Here is a 21012-nt window from a genome sequence, read left to right as displayed (position 1 = left end):
AATTCCAATGATTTTCTATTCTTAAACTGATTTGACGTTTCATTGTCCCAGCAGCTGCGTCGATGAGACTACCTATATTCTTCTACCATGCATAAAACCAAAAAGGAATCCAGAAAATCGATTGCAAAATTCAATTTAATTTTTTGAATAAATAAGAAAAGTAATGAAATTTCAAGTTTTCTAACCAAAATCTATTTCTATCTCCAAAAGTTTATTACGTCCCAAAATAGGTAACAAATTTTACCAAACATACGTTATAATAAGTTTTTCACTTATTTTCATGAATTAAAACTGATTGTACGATAAATTGTATAAATACTCTAAAAAGCAAATTTTAATATTCCAACATACAACTCTGCGCCATAGTACCAAAAACATCTGGCATGGTAGAGCAACGTGGATTTACTACCAAATTATCAACACTGCACCCTGGCAAACGCGAAATATGTCAAACGAGAATTCGAATTTCGAAATTCCATACAATTTTTTCACAATGGCGAAGTAAAATTCATGGCACACGGAAATTCAAGAAACAGAAATAGTTATTTTTTATTTAACTAAACAACAAAATAAATTCAATAAAATAATTACAAAAATATCAATAAATATAGGAAACGCCAACAACTATAACAGTTAAAAAATGTAAGTGTAAATTGAAGAAATGCGAAAAAATTAGAGTGAAGAAAAAATACCCCAAGCTTTGTATACGTAAATGAAATGAAAAAAGTTGAAGGTGAGACGACCGAGCCAGTGAGCTATCAGAAAAATATGAGTATGTGAGCAGCAGCGCCACACCACAACACGACAAAATGTGCGAGCTTTGTGAAAATTGATAATGCAAAATTTTTGTGTTCGAGCGTGTGTGTTGAAAGAATATTTTGCAAAAATACCATATCAAATAATAATAGAGAAAAAATACAAATTTGTGAAACAAATCAAGTTGTATGACTTCGTTGACGATATTATTTTTCGGATATTATTTTTTTAAAGAAAAAAAAATTGGGAATTCCTTACGAAAGAGAAAAAGTGTCAAATGCAGTGACAATAAGAAATGTGCAATTGCCCTCTTCCAAACTATAAGAAACGAAAAGAGACAACTATATATAAATGTATGTGTTCGTATAAGTGTGAGTGTGTGTGTAGAGTTAAGTCTCATTTTCGATATCCAAACAAAAAAAAGAACATTCACAGCAGAAAACAAAGTCAGCTGTCAGAGGCCCTGTAATGCGCCGCCGTTGATTTGTTTTCTTTTCTTACGAAAACTAAACAACCGTTGACTTAATTTGTTTGTTTTTTTGTTTTAATTTAATAGCAACAATAAAACATATTTAAAATCTGAATACCTTTTCATACACCTATCACAGTACGTATGCATATTTATTAATTGAACTTAGTTAACCGCCGCTGTTTAATCTAAAAGAATTAGTATTCAAAATTTCTTCCAAAACCTATAGTATAATGTTGACGGATTTGTGATTACGTTCAGTTTATGGTTTTGAAAATTTAATTGAGAAATTATACTTTAAACATGCTAAAATGAACTATATACCTACAGATACATAGCAATTAGACTTTTACTGGAAATATCCCATTTCATCTGTGTTCATCATCGTGGAAATCCAGGGTCATACAGAGTAGTTTCAAAGAATTCGTCTAAGGTCTACAGAATATTTAATATATGGCATATATGAATGGTGGGTCAAACCCTGTAAATGGTTTTACACATCTATCCAAAATTCTACTAGCAACCATCTTGGGTTAAAGAAGACAAAAATAACTTTTAGAAATCGGCCAAGACAACTATGGCTATAACTAAAAAAATACAAAAATTATTTATTTGCTATTTGTGTTAATTTACGCGATTTTGAAAAATATTTTTGAAGTTAAGCCACATTTGCAATAAAATTAGTATTTGTAGTACTAAAACTCTTGGTAGACAAAAATCGGTATATACCCCTCATAAAAAAAGTGACTCCAGATTTAATGTGTTTGGGTTCTTTAAAGAATGGCGTGCAAAGATAAGATACCGCATTTCTTACAAAATTTATAAGAAATAAAAAAACAATTCATATTTTCTTTCTCACTCTGAGACTTCTTTGAGTCTAAATATTTCATATTTTAAATTTTTAGTGTCTTTCAAAAAAGTATAAAGTGTGGACACTTTACAGCCACAGAAATGTAACTTCACCTATGTTTTTTATGTAAACAAAGCAACTATCTCGGGAAGTATCGAAAGAATATGTCGCTGCGTTTAGGATAACAAGACCTACTTTCGGTAAACATTTCAGAATTTTCCGTCAACTTGAACTGAACTTAATTTAAGCCTTTTTGACAAGTGAACCGAACTGGGTAATAAACACAGGTGACGTAACATGTCTATGGCTGTAAAGTATCCAGCTGGAGCTACACTCAATTTGTTCCAAATTTTCCCCTAAATATTACATTTGTGACCTTTAATTTTGTAAACAAAAAAACAAGTTAATGTCGGGAAGAACTTTCAATACCCCCCATTAGGTAAAAAACAGTTTTGAATAAATGTATCTGAATTATCTGAAATGTGGATTATTGCCCAAAATTTCAAAGCTCTACGTTATATATATAATAAGGTCTGCATGGCAAATTAATATACCTTCCTTCGGTGGAGGGTATAAAAAGGTCCCATATCAAATTTCTTTATTTTGCCGCCGTTAGATTTCTGTAATTTAACGGCGTCGACAATTAGTTTTCTCTGTCCTCGAAATGCAATGACGACGTTGACTCTTTCGAACATGGTGATTTGTGTGTGTGCGTGTCTAGGTGTTAAGTTTTGATGTTTTATTTTCTTTTGCAAAATTAAAGAAATGCGGAACAAAATTATAATAGTTAGTGAAAAATGTGCAAACAATAATTAAAATGTGTCTCAATAGCATATTAAACAAATTGTGTGCAGAATTGAAAAAAGTTGCGTAAAAACATGTGGAAATTTAGACAAAATAAAATGCTGGTCTCAAAATCAATGTCCGTCAGTTCACTACACATGCAAGCTCAACAGCACTGATGAGAGAGAGAGAGCAGCAACACATATGGAAGCAATAATTTGACATACAATTCTCCTGAATACGACAAAAACATAAGAAGAAAAAAGTAAAACAGGCACACAACACGACCACCGTTCCTCATCGTCATCCATATCGTTGTCCGTCCGAGCAGCACCAACAGCAGCCACCACTTGATACTAAACAAAGAAAATTTCGAATAAAATTGCAAAAAAGAGAGCTTGGAAAGAAATCAGCTTTCGAAATCAAATGTTGTTAATCTTTAATGGTATGGATTTTATTTATTGCAATATGTTATAGATATTGTTGAATATTTTACTCTTTGTGTTTTCCAGAAGTAATGGATGCCTTATCAAAGCAAATCTGCATCAGTTGTTTATTCCAAAACTATGTGAGCACTTGTCTCCATTACCAAAATTGTAGTACATTAGAAGTCTGCATATTTTAGGTTATTGACTTGAAGATAAATAGAATAGAACAATTAGTAGTGACCTTTTTTCACCACCATCATTTATCTCCATGTTTGTCTCTTCGCTATGGAATGTTCAATGCATTGTTTTCTTTTACATTACATCCGTTCTTACAATCAATGCTTTCTGGGGACGGACGGACATGCTAGGCAGACAAACAGTCGTGCCTTAACCCTTCTTTTTTCACATTTTCAACCATTTCACTTATGTTGACTTTCTCGATGACTATTTCGATTTTAATTGGATTTATTCGACTCGTCCGAGGCCTTTTTCGCGATACTTACACATTGTTAATATTCCGAGGATGATTGTTAGCTTGGATTGGATAGATTTGGAAATGCCATTGGATCAAAATTCTTGATTTTATTTCCTTTCGAAATAACGGGTCTTTCTTACAAAGCTTGGATGGCTTCGTTTTATTCTTTGAGTTTGGTTGTTATTAGCATATTCATATACAAGGGTTGTTTTGTGTTGGTATATGTGCGTGTGTGAATTTCCTTTACTTTCAGGCAAATCGAAAAAAGTGATCATGAATTGCATATTTGAATTTATCGATGAATTCATTTATCACAATGGGGACCAACTACGGATTTGGTGTTAATTTAACTAAAACCAAAAAAGCACGCAACATACACAATTAGAATGAAATTGATTTCTATAATCAAAACATTACCATTGCGAACATGACTAATTTAGTTATCTCTATTTTAATTTATTTGTAAACAAATAGTATTCCCTGAATTGCAGTGAAAAATCCGTCGGTCATTGTTTTGTAGCCACTTTCGTCTTTTCCAAATGTGACTGATTTATATTTGTGGTCTCTATTCATAATTAGGTATATAGCAGTGAACATCAAATATTATTATATGCTTAGTAGCCCTCGACCGCCATGAACATTTTTAGCGATCGGCCTATCTTCGCGGCCTGTGGTTTGATTCGTCCTTACGAAATGATTGGTTTTAATTGGTCCTGATTTGGATAAACTTCATATGCGTAACATTGAATATATAATATGTAACGGAATTGTTCAACAAAAATCGGTCAATTTTGTTGCATATAGTTTAAAATATAGCCACAGATCCCATATATATTTTTCAGAAAGATCCATAAAATTGAGTAGTCTTTTTCATTTCATACTAAATTTTCAATCGAAACTATTCATCCGTCTTGACGCCCACAGTGGAATATGTGCACTGCAGTTAATTTTCAACTTGGCTGGTTATCTATTTAGGCTTAAAAAAGTCTTAAAAGAGTTCGGTCTCATGTATCCATAACAGATATTGCTATCACAGTCACAATATCTCTGCGATATTGCGCAGACCTATTTGTGACGTATGTTGGATACATTAGCATCGCCACGATCTCAGTCCAAGTGGTGGCAGATGCACACTTGGATGGCATGTAAGCGTTTCCTGCTGCAACGGTATATTTTTAGTTTTGACAGACAACCGTTTTTGTCATCTCCTCATCCTCTCAGCACTCTTTATTTGTTAGTTATTAGTCAAAAGTAGTCAATAGAGTTGCTCTATCCTAATATTCCCCTTTTTTCATTAAATCGGGGTCCAATATAAATAACTTCCATGAAAGAATCAGCAGGCCAAAATTTTAAGCGTGAAATGCTAAATAAAAAAAATCTGAAGCAAATCCATCCGCAACTGTTACTAGTTGAAAGACATCTGGTAGTCATTGTCAAGGTAGTTTCCAGGGAAAATTCATACCATCTCCACACAATTTGTACTTGTCATCAAAAAAATCAAATATCACCTCTCCTCCAGTAAACAATGTAATAAATATTACCCACTGTCTCGGATTTTTATATTGTCCCCATTAATATACGCAATTGTAGTTTTCTGTTTTCTTTTTATATATATTCGCTTGGTATCCTAGGCAACGGAAAGCCGGATTTGCCGGTTATTTCTTATTTACTTTCACCGTTAAGAACTTGACATAATTATTAACCTCCTACATGCTTACTTTGTTAGATTTGATTGTTGGTGGAGTTTGTCGTCATCGTATTGCATGTTTTCTTGCTGTTTTCATATTTTGTATATTTATGTTGCTAGGACAATAAGCCTATTACTCTTACAACCTTTTGACATGTGAACGAACAGACCTAAGAAGGACATCCTAATTAAGATTAGTAAAAATGTTTCCTGTTGAATGACTGACATGAAAAAATCACACCCTATATAATATATACATATGTATAACCGGCAGTTTGGTAACTAATTAGGTATTTTTATACACTTCATGTGGTAGTCGTTTTTTATTTATATATAAAAATATATATTTTTGAGAAGCGAAAAAAACTTGACATCGTCCATCGGTTTCATTTAATAAGTCTATATATTTTGTGAAATTTAAAAAAAAAAAAATTATGCTGTTAACCAAAATCAATAATTTGGGATAGGCAAGCCTTTTCCGCACTATGCACAAACATTTTATAAGATGAGGAATGAGCATTGAGTCCGCCGAAGATATGGATGTGAGTGTTTAGAACATTATTTTTTTTTTTCTTCAAAATCGCAAACCTGCAATAATCCATGATACTGTCTTCCCAATTAGTTGGTATGAAGTGAGCTTTAAAAGCGGTCTCTAGGTGTTTAACATTGTTGACCATGGAGAAACTTATGGCGATAATCCGCCGCTCCATTTCCTGTGATACTGCGATGAATTAGAATCCAAGCTAAATTAAGAATTTGTGTTATTTGAGAACCTTTCTGCATTCTAAGAATTAATACAATTCTTCGTGTAAGCTGCTTGAATGTTTTCAGGACCGCTCGAATATTGACGTATATAATCACCACACTGGAATTTAGGAACGGTTGACTTATTTGGTAACTGCTTCACTCAGAGACCGAAAAAAGAAGGAATGGAGGAGAGTGAATGAAATGTATAGAAGAATTGTTTATGCGAATAGCTTAGATAGAATTAAAGTTGAGTTGAAAATATAATTTTAATTATTTATTATTACGTGTTATTTTAGCCACTATCGTGTTATTTAAACCACTTTAATTTTCTGGCCAGTTGAAGAATAATTGCTAGTTCTACATCCTAGAAGGAAGTCAGATTATGGGTAATTTGTTCTCTCAAATGATTAGTTCCCTCACTGGAGAACATTGGGAAGTCTCGGAGAAAATGTTCGAACGTATTAGTCATCTCCTCATCCCGGCATAACGTGCCGGGATGATGTCGACACATTTAGCCTTCAGGGAGTGATGTTCCTTTATTATTCGAAATAAGTTTCTTAGATATGGCTCCACGGAATGATTTATATCTATGTCGATTGTCTTTGTGGCGCAACTTTCTAATTCATTTGCTACTTCATTGCCGAGTATGTTGCGAAGGTCGGAACCCAACAATGTTTGATAAAACGTAGTATGTCAACAAACCTCGGGAAATGGTTGGTTTCCTGTTGCTTTACATCTACTACCTCACACCATTATAGCCTATTACCTATTAGATATAACCAGAAGTTTGGGTGGGCATTTGTCTACAGAGGTATATATAATATGATACAGTCAAAATATTTTTAATCGAAATAACTGGTTTAGACCCTACCTGTAAATTGGGTCAACATTTTTAATAGAAATAATTTACATCATAGAAAGCAAAGGGTATCTGATATCGTTCGTATTCTGCACTTCTTAATATTTGCATCATTCTTAGGAGATCTGAAAAATAGGCGAAATCGGTTCGGTACCTTTCACAAAAAGTTTTAACTTTCATAACATACAGCGTATATTGATTGACCCATCCACAAAGGAAGTTAGAATATATTTAAATCAACGTCCATAGGCTAAAGGTATACAAATTCTAGAGACAGTTTCAATGGATCAACTTTTCTGGTTTGTGGGATTCTATAATTTATCATCAAAAACAAAGTCCCTTGTATACATGTTATATTTTAAGAATTTCTAGAGTCCACAAATTCTGCATGAATAAAATACTTGTCATCTACAAGCCCCCGCCGGTAACTGCCGGGGAGTATCAAATGACAATAAGTCAATGGATGCGCCATCTATATTGATTCGGTACCTGAAATTTCTTAGACAATAAAAGTGATTTTAAAGTTCATTTTGTATTTTACACACATTATTGTCACCGTGTTTTGTACCGTTATTTTATTTTTTCCTTGGTTGGAATCTTGGCTTTCTTTTTTCTTTGTTTTGATTTTTTCCGTTTCATCACCTAACCATATTCCAGCACACGCACTTGAAACGCATAGAGACACAGTTTTACCATACGATTATCGTACTGTCACGTTGCACACACTGAGTTCAGAGTCCGGACAACATTGTTTTCCTTTTGGTAAATGCAAATAGTAGTTGAAGATTATAGAAAACTTACGAAAGAAACAACATTTCTACACATGGAAATAAGTATAGAATAGAATCTTAGGCAATGGGAGACAAAATAGTGGTGAAATAGTTTCCACATAAACCTTAAAGCATTGTTCTTCATAGTGAAACATTCTTAAAGAGAAGAGGAGGAAGAAAAATCAGAGGTCAGTCAACAGCTGTTTGAAAAGGTTTAACACAATTCGAAGAATAATGAAAAACCCCAGTGCCAAGAAAGAGAAGGTAAAGCAACAAAACGAAAAAAAATCTTATCATTAATCAAGAATTTGAATCACGGAAGTTTTGTTTTGCTTCGTTTTTCTTTTTTTTTTTTTTTTTGTTCGAACAAGAAAATTGACGAAAGCTGCAGTAAGTGTTTGTGGTATAAACCACTCATCATGCATGACTCTTAGTGGCCAACAAAGCCAGACCAACCGGCAGTCAGTCAACCAGTCTTATGACGCTACCTAGCTTATTCTTTTTTGGTAAGCTAGAAGAAATGACATGGTTTTCGTTTATAACACCTTGCCAACAACACTACACAAAACCCTCTCCACTTCAATAACTAGATAATAGATGTTGCGATTGCGCTTCAATGGTTCTGGGCTTTCTTTATTTGTTTTGTTGGTATGTATTTAAAGTAATTCTGGTTTTTATGTTATCTTTTATGTTCTCTGCTATAAGTTTCTTTATTTTTTATGGTGCTTTATTTTCTCTTTCATTGTATTGAATCACAAGAAAAAGGAATAGAAGAAGTTAAGTGGCTATTTTAGCTATTTGGTGGTTTCGGTATTATTATTTTTTGGTTGTTGCTGTGTTGGCCACTGTCATCGTCGTCATATCCATCATCATGAATGTGTTTATATATTTTTGTGTAGCTGCCTTTTTTTTTTTTTGTTTAGCTCCCAATAACCTGCGTTTTAACCTAAAAAAGAAAACAAACTTCATAAAAAAACATGTCCAACTGTAAATATTACAAACATATGGACTGCCATATTCGGCAACTGAAGTTGTTTTCCTTTTTGTTGCTCTATTTCGTGTTTATTACTTTTTTATGACAATTAAGATTTTTATGTTCATTTTGGGGCTTAATTATTTAAATAACTCCAACTCCCTCTGCCTTAACATATCTTTAATGTATTAGCCACAGTATGACGTTTTCATCGAATAGATCCCACCATAAATTCCGGATTAAGCTATTCAGTGCGGTCTGCGAATGATTTGTGGCCATTCACAATGTCGTCCTGAATACGGCAATTGTTTAAACTTCCCGTACGTCAGAATAATATAATGTTTTTGTAACAGTACCCAGTTGGGTATTTGAGTTACCCAAACCATCATCTACCCAAAAACTCCGCAGCAAGGTGAGTCAGAAAGGATCAGCTGAAGAACGGACATAGATTAGACCAGTTCCAACACAGTAAGTTAACAGCAGAGGAAGCGGTTGTAGCAAATGATCACAAATAGCTTCGACAGCTCCAAACTTCTGATCTCAGTGTCAGGGAGCTGATACTTTTAGATCATGGACTGTAGATATTAGAATGCACCTGAATGAATGATCATGTCGACGGACATGCACGTGACGACTATTATCCAAAAATACTGGTGGACCCATACAATAGAACATTTATGTTGGTAGACATATATTAAACGCTCATATTGGACACTTATTGATGAAAGACATCCCGATAAACGTGTCTCATCTTTTCAGCCTTAAAATCATAATTTTTTTTCGCTTTTTCCTGTACTGTTGGTAACAATTGGATTGCGTTGGACCGAATTAGGAATATCGTTTGGCACATGTTTAGAGACCCCGACACCTTCTCAAGTCAAGTGTAGTTAAGTGGAAATACGTGACATTTAAGCTTTGTTATTTCCCAGGCCATAGTTATTTAGTCGGGAATGAAATAACGAATTAGGTCCAGGTGGGAGCTCAATTAATCTTACGATTAATCAAAATTTGCGATCATACATTATAATCAGAAGTCTTACATTACATTATTTAAGGTCTGTTTAAATAAATTGCTTAAAAACTTTAAAGAAGGCTCTCACCGAAGTAGTTGGCAATCTCTAGAAAAAAAAAAGTTTCCTTCTATCAATTAATAGGGCTTAGGTGAGAATCACCGGCGTTTCGGTAAGATCGCCAATTAAGAGACTGGCTGTCGAAGAACAGCGAAGTACTTATCCGTATTTTTAATTATCAACTTAAAAATATTAATTGATTTATACGAGTGTTCGATATTGAGCCGTCGAACAGAAGGCTAATCTACCTTAAAGTGGGTCTTGTTATGTAATATTGCAATATTATCGCTATTGGCATAACTTTTGCAATTGCTATACCTTCCACCATATATAATTTGAAAGGTATATTAACTCATGGAATTTTAAACCAAACAAAGTATATATATTCTTGATCTGTGTAAAATTCTGAGACGATTTAGTTCTGTCCGTCCGTTTGTCTGTCGGTTGTAATTACGCTACAGTCAAAACGAATTAAGATAGGAAGCTAAAATTTTGTACAGATCTGTCTGTCCCTAAAAGATAATTGTCTATATAGTTCCACAATATCGTATAGTCCCCATATAAAGGTACCCCCTCGATATTCGGTATTTGGATGAAAAATGCAAAAAAGGGGCTCCTTGTAAGTACACTATCCCCTGGAAGAGAAATGTCTACATAGGCCTCCGATATCAAATAACCCCTATTAACGTTTCCTCCCGATATTCGGTATTTCGATGATTTTTACGACGTTATTCAACGGAATTGTTTCTTATTTCGTATATAAAGTTCGGAACAGTTACTACGGCCTATGACACAAATAACTTATGCAGGGACCACGTCTTCGTATAGCCTCCATTTAACGGTTTTCATTCAAGTGATAGTTTCCGGAATTTTTTTGATTTTTTTCAAGTTTCTGATTTTTCAAATTTGACTGATTTTCAAAGGGATTGCTAACATAATACTATGTTTCTATAATTCTTCTTAGAAGTAATCTCTAATAAATGCAATTTATTATATAATTTATACAATTTATTTATACAATTTTTTTGCTTTTTGAAACAATATTAGTATAACATAACTTTTGTGCTGCTGCTGCTAAACCAAGTGACCAACAGTAAGATTCCCATCTGACAGGACAGTTTTTCATAACATATGCAACATCACGCATCGTAAACTGCCACATATCTCTTCAACCAGTCACTCTGCGTTCTATTTACAATGTATGACCTTAAAATGCAAAATAACCCCCTTCAAGTAAAAGTGATAAACATTATCCACTCAATCAATTAGAAAATCAATAATCCTCTTTTAAAATAGAAAACTAATACACCTCACTACCCCACCATTGACGTACAATGATGGGGTGTACAAAAGATAATCATCTGTTTCAAACCCTTTCCTCCCGTCGCCTACTAGACTTAGTAGCAACTAGCTGCGCATAATACTTTTATTTGTTCTCTATTAATTTTAATACCATCCATTATTAGTTTTTGTTTTCTATTCCAATATATATTCAATATAGTTCAGCAAAAGAGAGGGGATAGCAAAAAACAATAGAATGGTTTCTTGAATGCACTTTAAGGAGATAATAACTACAGACCGGCCGACCGATGGATGGATGGTTATACCAGTTGACTTTTTAATACATGTATTATACAAAAAAATCAATATGTTGTGTGTATCATCAACGTCGCTCTTTCTTCTTCTTCTTCTTTACTTTTATTGAATTACACACATAGTTACGACAATATTCATGGCATGTATGTACGTACAATAACATGTGCTGTTACATATTATCGTAACGTCGTTCGGAGTCCCTATAACATTCCAACTACAAATACTAAATATTTCGATTGAAAAGCAGCTAAGCTACTACATGCATCCTATATAGATTTTCAGCCTTGCGCTTCATTTTCCTTTGCCCGATTTAGCTAACTAGCTGGCCGTTTGGATTGTCTGTGTCGATTGCAAGCACTCGTCTAGTTGGAGGTATTAAATCAATTCAAACACCGAATAGTGACAGCAGCCCACCAGACACTGCCGGAGACTAAGTGAAAAGCAACCAAACAAAAATATTGCAATAAATATATTTTTTCACTCTTGAGATCACATATTCGTCATATTGTTTCAAATATTTTTTATATTTGTTGTTTTAAGGCACATATTACTGCATTAGTCGGCCTCATCGTCAGTCAGTATCGTTTTTGTCCGCCAGTCTATCTCTCAGTTGATACACGTGTTCTTTTTCTTTTGCATGGTATACTTTTGTGTAATCGGAGTCTTTGTTTGTTTACCTATTACCATTATCGATGTGAATGATTGCCAACTATGAAATGTATTTGATTTTATGCAAAACAACACAATGTGATTATAATTGTAATTCTATATTTATTCTAGTATTTATGATTATCTGCTTTTTTTTCATTTCTCTAAAATTCTGCAATTGTTCTTTCCCTTTTTTGCTTGTACTTTTGAGCTTTGGTCGCAAACAAGCCCACCAATAAAAGCTGTTCTATCGATCAAAATAAAAAGTCGGTTCCCAAGTCGCAATAAAGTTTGCAACATTTTCGATTAAGTTTTGGAAGTTGAAAAACAGCGGTTTATCGTTTGAAAAATCTTCACCATAAAGACGCACTGCTCGAATTGAAGAAAGTGTTTCGTTCTGTGGGGTTAATTAGTTTTTTGGGATTTGACAAAAATTTTCAAAAATTTCATTAAATGTCGTGTTTTTTTATTTTTATATAATTTGGTTAGAACCAATCTCTGAATTTTCTTTTAGTATCCTGAATTTCCTCTTACTCTTCGAGACATAATCAGCCCGATCAATGTTACAAATAGCTGATTTGGCCACTCAGGAGCTCAAAAGCCTCTGAACCTATTGTCCAAATATATTGAAACAAATATATTTAAACAATTTTGTTCTTTCCAGACACAATTTATTCGAAACCATTTTCCTTTTATTTAGAAATATACTGTTCGATAAATATTTCAAATAAGCACAATTTGGTAAAGTCCATGGAACCTCTTGATTTTATGGATTTCAAAGGCTTTTGCTACAATTTCCAACCAATACAGCTCTATTTTAGTATTTCATTATCATTAGGTCGTTTAAATCCTCTCAATGAATACTCTGTGTAAGCAATTCTATCCAGCCAAATTAAACGTCGTTAATAAAACAGAGCATGGTAGAAGGCTTTACCAAATGGACCTTGTTGTCAAATTTTGCTTCGTACATACTTTGTCCTGCAGTGATAACATCGGGAAAGAGGTAATCTATATTTTTTACTAAACGCTCTTACTTTTATTACATATATATTTGACTGGCCATTTTAGATATCTAGCTTCTTTTTATATAGAGGGTATTTTAAATTCTTCGGAGGTCCCTTAATCAGCATAATAGTTTGCATTGTTTCTGATTGGTATTGAGAATGATTTCTATCAGTCTACATTTTCGTATAGCTCCACATAATGGAACACTTGGATATTCGGTATTTCGATGATTTGAGCTTAATTTTCCTCGGAATTACTTTAAATTTCGTATTTGAAACTGGTAATAGCTAAAAACCTCAATATTAATTATTAAAAAAGGAATTAAGAAAATAAGAAGTAAAAAAGCTATATGTTCGGCCGGGCCAAACTTTGAATACAATCCACCATTTGGAATGAATTTGGCAATTCTCAAAAGCAATAAAATCCGTTGAAAATTCTGTTAAGATCTTAAAAATACCGAATGGAGCTGTTATATTAGGTTCTATACGACGGTTTGGTCCTGCATAAATAACTATTGTCATAAGCCATTACATTATTCAAATGCGAAACTTAAAAAAAATTCTGGTGAATAATGTAGCTAAAATCATCAAAATACCGAATATCGGGGGGGTACTGTTATATGGGGGCTATACGAAGATGTGGACCTGCACAGACAATTTTCTGTCTTAGGCTGTAGTATCCATTACGAACATTAAATACCAAATTTGAAACAATTCCGGTGAATAATGTCGTTAAAATCATCAAAATACCGAATATCGGGAGGTACCGTTATATGGGGACTATACGAAACATGGACATTCACAGACAATCAACTGTCATAGGCTGTAGCATCCATTACGAACAATACCAAATTTGAAAAAATTTGAGTGAATAATGTCGCTAAAATCAACAAAATTCCGAATATCGGGAGGTACCGTTATATGAGTGCTATACCAGAACGTCTACCTGCACAGATAATTTTCTGTCTTTCTGTAGTATCCATTTCGACCTTCAAATACCAAATTTGAAACAATTCCGGTGAATAATGTCGTTAAAATCATCAAAATACCGAATATCGGGAGGTACCGTTACATTGGAAATATGGCAAAACGTGGACCTACATGGCCCAATTTCAATACCAAAAGTCCTGCAGCCCTAATATACATTTGAGTAAAATTTTATCAATCTACTTCATTTCGTTAGGAAGCTAGAGTGATTTCCACAGACGGACAAACGGATAGACGGACGGACATCACTAAATCGATTAAATTTTCTTATGCTAATCAAGAGGTGTTACAAACGGAATGAAAAACTTAATATACTCTCCATACTATGGTGGAGAATATAAAAATATAAAATAAACAAAACCAAGTGTTGTTTTTTATAAGTCTATTTGACACTGTAAAACTCCGGTACAGAACTGCATTTTTATAGTTTGCTTCAAGTTGAGCACCCTTTCTTTTTGAGTCATGATTGCACACATACATTTTGAAGACTTTTCACTGGAATTTATACTTTTACACCAGGTATCCAGGGTATTAAAAGTTCCGCACTGCCGAACTTAACATTATGTTATTTGTTTCCGATCGAAACTCCTGTTTGTATGATCCAAACCTATTGGTAGTCGCCAACAACACAAATATATTGAACTCCGTGGAGGGTTTCAATTTCAGTCCCTTCATGATCGATGATTCGTCGGTAAATTTCCTAGCTCCAGTTTTTTTGTTTAGTTTTAGTTATGGAGGCATATGTCCCTGTTTAAGCAAGGAACAGCCATTTCACTCAGAGACTATTATGTTAATTCCAACCAGAAAAGAAGAAACATGGGAGAAGAAGACTGCAAATAAAAAAAAGTGTGGCGGTAGAATAGTTTACCGTCGAAAGAGCGTAGTAGGAAAAAAGAGCGATCCGAAATTGAGGGCATCCAAACAAAATGTACTCATTTTAACTATTCTCTTTTATATTCCATAGCCTACAATATTTTATATCACCAATTCTCAATTGCTGGACACTTGCGAGAGATCAATATGTGATATTGGCCAATGAAAACTTCTCAGAATTTTCATCTAGGCTTGACTAAAGTGTAGTGGGAACAGAGTAGTTCTAAAAGAAGAATATATGATTGACCTTCATACCTTATCCCCTACACAAATTTTCATAACTTCCTCGCTGTAAGATTAATTGGGATTATTTATTTATTTGAAGATTGCCCAGAACCCATCATTACCATCACATCTATCATCTCAAAATCCTTTAATATTGTAAATATTTCCGATAGGAAAACATGACATTGTTAAGCTTGTATTAGAGTTAATAGATCCTCTTGCTCGTCTCTATATTCGAACTATTCTATTGTGGGGAATGCGAGGGTATATGAAATTTCCGCATTCTGGAACCTTTGTAAAACACTATATAGGGTGATTTTGATGGCCATTGTGCGCTGGAAATGCAGCGATCGAGTCGCTTCTTTACTTTTCGAACCATTTCTGTTGATGTTGCTGTTTTTTTCGTCCACTTCCTTGACGTCGGGCTACGCTACCAGTATCACGGTAACGAGCGATGGTACGAGACACAAAAGATTTATTCACATTTAAAAAAATCACACTATCACGCTTGAATTCCATCACGAATACCTTTTTTTCTGGAAAATTCTCACCAAAAGCGTTTGGTACACTTGTAAACAATATAATGAGATGTCACTGGAATAATTTTAACAGCTGTCGGACGAGTGGCTTAGAAATGACAACAGTGTAAAGTTGGTTGCAGTTTTTTCATATCACCCTGTAGATTCCCGACGCCTAAATCTCTTGTAAAATATCTAAAGAATCATAGATTCATAGATCTCCGATAAAGTCATTGCGTTACCATTATCCGAATACCTATTGGATCTTTAACGATTCAGCTCGATATAATGTAGGTGACAACAAATAATCCAAAACTAACTGAATGGACTCAAGTTTCACATTGTCGAAGGCTCCATCAAAGTCACGATGATGGCCGGTCAATATATTTTCTAAATTCGTGTGGAGATGTTTCATAAAATCTACGATTATCTGTCATAAATAACATTTTTTGTTGAAAGCCGACACCTCTCTCCCCATATTTATCCGTGTGGCATTTTGTAACATTTTGAAACTTGTTGCATACCGACGAAATGTTGTAAACCAGCACAGCTGTTTTCAACATTCACAATTTTTTTTTTTTTGTTTACATTGCTAAATAGTTTTAGTTTTTCAAAATGTTGTATTCCACTACAACAATTGTGTTTTCTACTTTTATTTTTTTAGTCAATTGACCTTAACGCTGACTACTTACTGCCCAGTATGGTGGTAGTTGAAACTCAAGTTTTTTTTACTAATTGTTATCACTTTGCTAACGTTGTTGTTGTTTTGTCTTGGTTTAATTGTTGCTAAAAGGTAAATTATATTACTCTTAATTTATGTTTTATGTTAAATTAGAGAACAACAATTCAATTTTGTTGAACATTTTGGGCTTGTAGATTTGTTGCTTTTAAATTTTATATGTGATTTGCAATTTTAGGTTAGGTATAGGCGGCGCTCCGACGTCCTTGGACATATTATGTGTAACTGAAAATATTAAATGAAATAGTAACCCAAAATAGACTAGCTACGACAGAAGCTGCAATTTAAAAATTTTATATTTCCTAGGTTGTCTTTATATATGTTTTAACAGTATTCGGCAGAAAAAAAATTGTGGAAAATGTCTTTAAAAAATTCTTCCAATTATTCAAATGTATTTTTGGAAATAATCTCTTTTTATAGAAACCCTTTTAATACGGCAGAATTAATTTTGTCGGAGTACTACTCTCTCATAAGATGAATAAACACTTGATAAATATGTGGATCATTTATTGAATTTATTAATAACAGAAGAATTGTAAAATAAATTATTAAAATACAGTTATTAATTTTTGTATTTTCATTTTGCAGATAATTATAAGCAGAGGATAATACATAAAATACTAAGAACAAAAGAAGAACAGCAACAACTACACATTTGAATTATTAAAACCGTTCCGCCGCCAGCCCAGCTTCTCAAAGGATTTACGCCGCTCTAAAATAAAGGAAGAAAACTACAAACACCTAATTAACAAACAACAAAAAGTTGTTATAAAAATAGAAAAATATTTGGACACCAAGTGGAAACAAACGAAGGTAATAAACGTTGTCATATACTTAAATTGCCTCTCCATTAATATGTATTTTTTTTCTTTTTGCAGAAACTTCAACAGAGAGGGAAACTCTGGTCACTTTACTTTATTGCAAGAACGCTCTAGCAGCGGTATCCTAAAAATAGTCCTTTTCACACAAATCATTGCCTCCCCGCCCTCCCATCACATATAAATATCTACCCCGCACACACACACAAACACAGACAACACAATGGAGTTACGTGTTGGCAATAAATATCGTCTTGGACGTAAAATTGGCTCCGGTTCCTTTGGTGATATCTATTTGGGCACAACAATCAACACAGGCGAAGAAGTTGCCATCAAATTAGAATGTATACGCACTAAACATCCCCAGCTACACATTGAATCGAAATTCTATAAAATAATGCGCGGCGGCATTGGTATACCGCGCATCATATGGTGTGGCAGTGAGGGTGATTACAATGTTATGGTCATGGAACTTCTCGGACCCTCACTCGAAGATCTATTCAATTTCTGCAATCGTCGTTTTACACTGAAGACCGTTTTGCTGCTGGCCGATCAAATGATATCGCGTATCGATTTTATACATTCACGTGATTTTATACATCGAGACATAAAACCAGACAACTTCCTAATGGGCTTGGGAAAGAAGGGAAATTTGGTGTATATAATTGATTTTGGTTTGGCGAAAAAGTTCCGAGATTCCAGATCGATGAAACATATACCGTACCGGGAAAACAAAAATCTAACGGGCACAGCACGCTATGCCTCCATCAACACACATTTAGGTATCGAACAGTCAAGGCGTGACGATTTAGAGTCGCTGGGCTATGTATTGATGTATTTCAATTTGGGCGCCTTGCCTTGGCAGGGACTGAAGGCCGCCAACAAACGACAGAAATACGAGCGTATTTCCGAAAAGAAACTATCAACCACCATCGTGTCCCTGTGTAAAGGCTTCCCTAGTGAGTTTATTAACTATTTGAACTACTGCCGGCAATTGCATTTCGAACAGCGTCCCGACTACTGTTATCTACGCAAAATGTTCCGAAATCTGTTTCATCGCTTGGGCTTCACATATGATTATGTGTTCGATTGGAACCTATTGAAATTCGGTGGCCCAAGAAATCCACAAGCATTACAACAAGCCCAAGATGGCAATGGCCAACAGACGGCCCAAGAGGGCAACGGTCCACAGACACAGCAGCAACAACAAACGGTCGCCCAACAACAACACCAGCACAATCAAAATCAAATTCCCAGTGCTGTGGCCACAGTTGGCGGTAGTGCAACCCAACAGCTGTTGAGCACTGGCGGTGCTGGCGGTCAAACATTGGTGAGCAGTAGCGGCGGTGGCATAATGGGTGCAGGCTCCCAAATGCTGGTAGGTGGCGGTGGAAACGGTGGTCTCACAATGGACGATTCAATGGCAGCCACAAATTCATCGCGCCCTCCCTACGATACACCTGAACGTCGCCCCTCGATTCGCATGCGCCCTGGCGGTGTTGTACAACCGGGCGGCGTTGTAGCCGATATACGAAATGCAAAATAATATCTTATCTTTTAGATTTCTATCAAAATCTATCTATAATATTTTAATATTATATGTCGTTTATCTATCCCTCTATACTTGCGCGTCTCTAAATTTAGACACATCGTCGTGGTGGCGGCGGCAACGGTTGCGGTGGCCGCCACTTATAGAATACAGTCACACGCAAAACAACGAGCGAGCAAGAGCAGCGTGTGTGTGCGTTTGCCTGCCTTCGGCGTCTGTTGTCTGTTGTGAGCAAAAGTGTGTATGTCATGGCTCCTACTTTTGTCCCTTGCCCCCCACTTCAGCCCTTTGTACTACTCCCTCTGCCCCGCCACAAAATGAAACACACTCACACACACTAAACAAACATACAACCACACATTTAGCTTGTAGTAAACTTGTATATTTTTAGATGTTTTTATTAATTTCATTATTAAAAAAGAAAGAAAACAAAACGCAATTATAAGTTTTCCCCTTTTTTTCTTAGAATTTAAAAAAGAGAAGGAAAAAATGAGAGAAAAACAAATCATTTCATAATATTATTCATAATATATAACAATAACGTTCATACAACTAAATGAAGAAGAATTAGTTTTGTGTTAAATTATTAATGAAAATGCAATTAGTTATTATATTTTGTTTAAACAAAAAGAAAAAAGAGAAAGCTAAAATATGTAAATGTAAAAAGTAATGGCCACACATTTATGCGGGGAAATTTGTGTTTTTCAAACTTGCCACGATTCTGCCATTGACGCCAATTCCCAATACACGGGTTGATTATTATTTTTTGAAGTAAAGATTTAATGTAAAAGAACCTGAGCAGAGCAAGTTTTGAAAATCCAAACCCCCAGCAGCTATAATATACGACTCTATATTTAGTTCGTATTTTTTTAGTTTTTCATTTTTTTCTTTTTTCAAACATATTTCTCTCCCTATTTTTAAACAAAACAAAAAACTAAATTATATGTAATTAAATGCTTTAATTTGAAATGAACAGAAATAAATCTTAAATTATAATAAATAAAACAAAATAATATATACAACTCTTTTATATGATTATTGTAATTTTATACAAATAAATGAAGTTTATCCTAAAAAACAAACAAAACCGAAAAACAAACTAAACATCCATTCAAACTATTTTTTACATCCTCATTTTTCGCTAATAAGAATGCCACGCCTTCTTTGTGTGTAGTTATTTCCGCAACAACATAACAAAAGTAATCAAATTTGTTTTTCAGTTTTCATATTTTAATTTTCAAAATAGTGGAGTTTAGCAGCAAAAAAATTTTTTTTTTTTTCAAGAAAACATAATTGAGATTTATTCAAAAATGCGCAGGGGACGTTTTCTCATACATGTTCTTAAACAAAAATATTTTAATATATTTTTTTTTTTAGATTTTTGTTCTAGTTGATTTCATTCACTTACATATATATATTTCATATATATATTTTATTGATTTTTTTCTGAAAATCTCAATGATGGAATGGTATTTTGAAATAAACAAATAAAAGTAGTGAAATAAATTCAAATTTACTTGAAATACTCCTTCATCGACTGAGTTCATTCTGTTACCAAAATAGAAATGCTACATATGTCTCTTTGAATTAAAGAATTCCCATGTAGAGCATAGGAAACAATTCCATAATGCATTGTTTTGTGCTTTCAAATTTCCACTCCAGGTTGATTACTACAAAATCTGCCAATTAAACGTATTTTGGATGTTGTACAAATTTATAAGGGCAGTTGTGGATCAATGAAGATATTGACAACCCTTTGCTGATTAAATTCATAGTCGTCAAGTGACTCAAACCCGAAATCTTAAAATCATTCAAGGAATATAACTTATTAATTAGTTTCCAAAATTAATTTACATAGTATTTGGAATTGGAATATTACTCAACTACAGCATTTCATTGTTAATATATTGATTTGTCTGTAAAACAGATTCTAGGAAAATGGTTTGAAGTTAAGGCGTATCTAAAGGAAATTTTTAGACGACATTTTTATCTCTTTTTCATCTTCACTCAGTTTACTCCACAAAAATTTTAATTGTTCATAAAAAGAATATGAGGATATTTTTCAACCTTACTGCAGACAATTTTGAGGAGTCTTAGTAACACTGTATTTCTATCTTCATCCCCAAAGCCAATAAATTATTATTCCAAAGTGTAACAAGAGAATATATAGAAATATTATTTCTTATTT

General features: G+C 33.9%; 1 protein-coding gene across 4 annotated transcripts; it reads left to right on the top strand.

Moving 5' to 3' along the window:
- The first annotated feature begins 448 nt into the window (after window positions 1–448).
- Window positions 449–19928, top strand: LOC101899464 (discs overgrown protein kinase). Of its 4 annotated transcripts, none has more exons than XM_005179540.4 (3): window positions 449–642; window positions 17046–17270; window positions 17336–19928. In XM_005179540.4, the coding sequence occupies exon 3, from the start codon at window positions 17499–17501 to the stop codon at window positions 18819–18821; it is 1323 nt and encodes a 440-aa protein (XP_005179597.1). In that variant the 5' UTR covers window positions 449–642; window positions 17046–17270; window positions 17336–17498; the 3' UTR covers window positions 18822–19928. The 4 variants fall into 4 exon arrangements, with proteins under 4 accessions (XP_005179597.1, XP_019890952.1, XP_005179599.1 ...); XM_020035393.2 differs by having other exon boundaries at window positions 449–733; XM_005179542.4 differs by lacking the exon at window positions 449–642 and adding an exon at window positions 1109–1127.
- Window positions 19929–21012: the final 1084 nt, after the last annotated feature.

The sequence above is a fragment of the Musca domestica genome, unplaced genomic scaffold (genome assembly GCF_030504385.1).
Source record: "Musca domestica strain aabys unplaced genomic scaffold, Musca_domestica.polishedcontigs.V.1.1 1, whole genome shotgun sequence".
In the NCBI taxonomy this organism is placed as follows: Eukaryota; Metazoa; Arthropoda; class Insecta; order Diptera; family Muscidae; genus Musca; species Musca domestica.
This window is presented reverse-complemented; position numbering and strand designations above follow the sequence as displayed.

Coding starts and splice junctions, on each gene's coding strand:
- LOC101899464 (XM_005179540.4), top strand. CDS start 17,499: ATGGAGTTACGTGTTGGCAATAAATATCGTCTTGGACGTAAAATTGGC.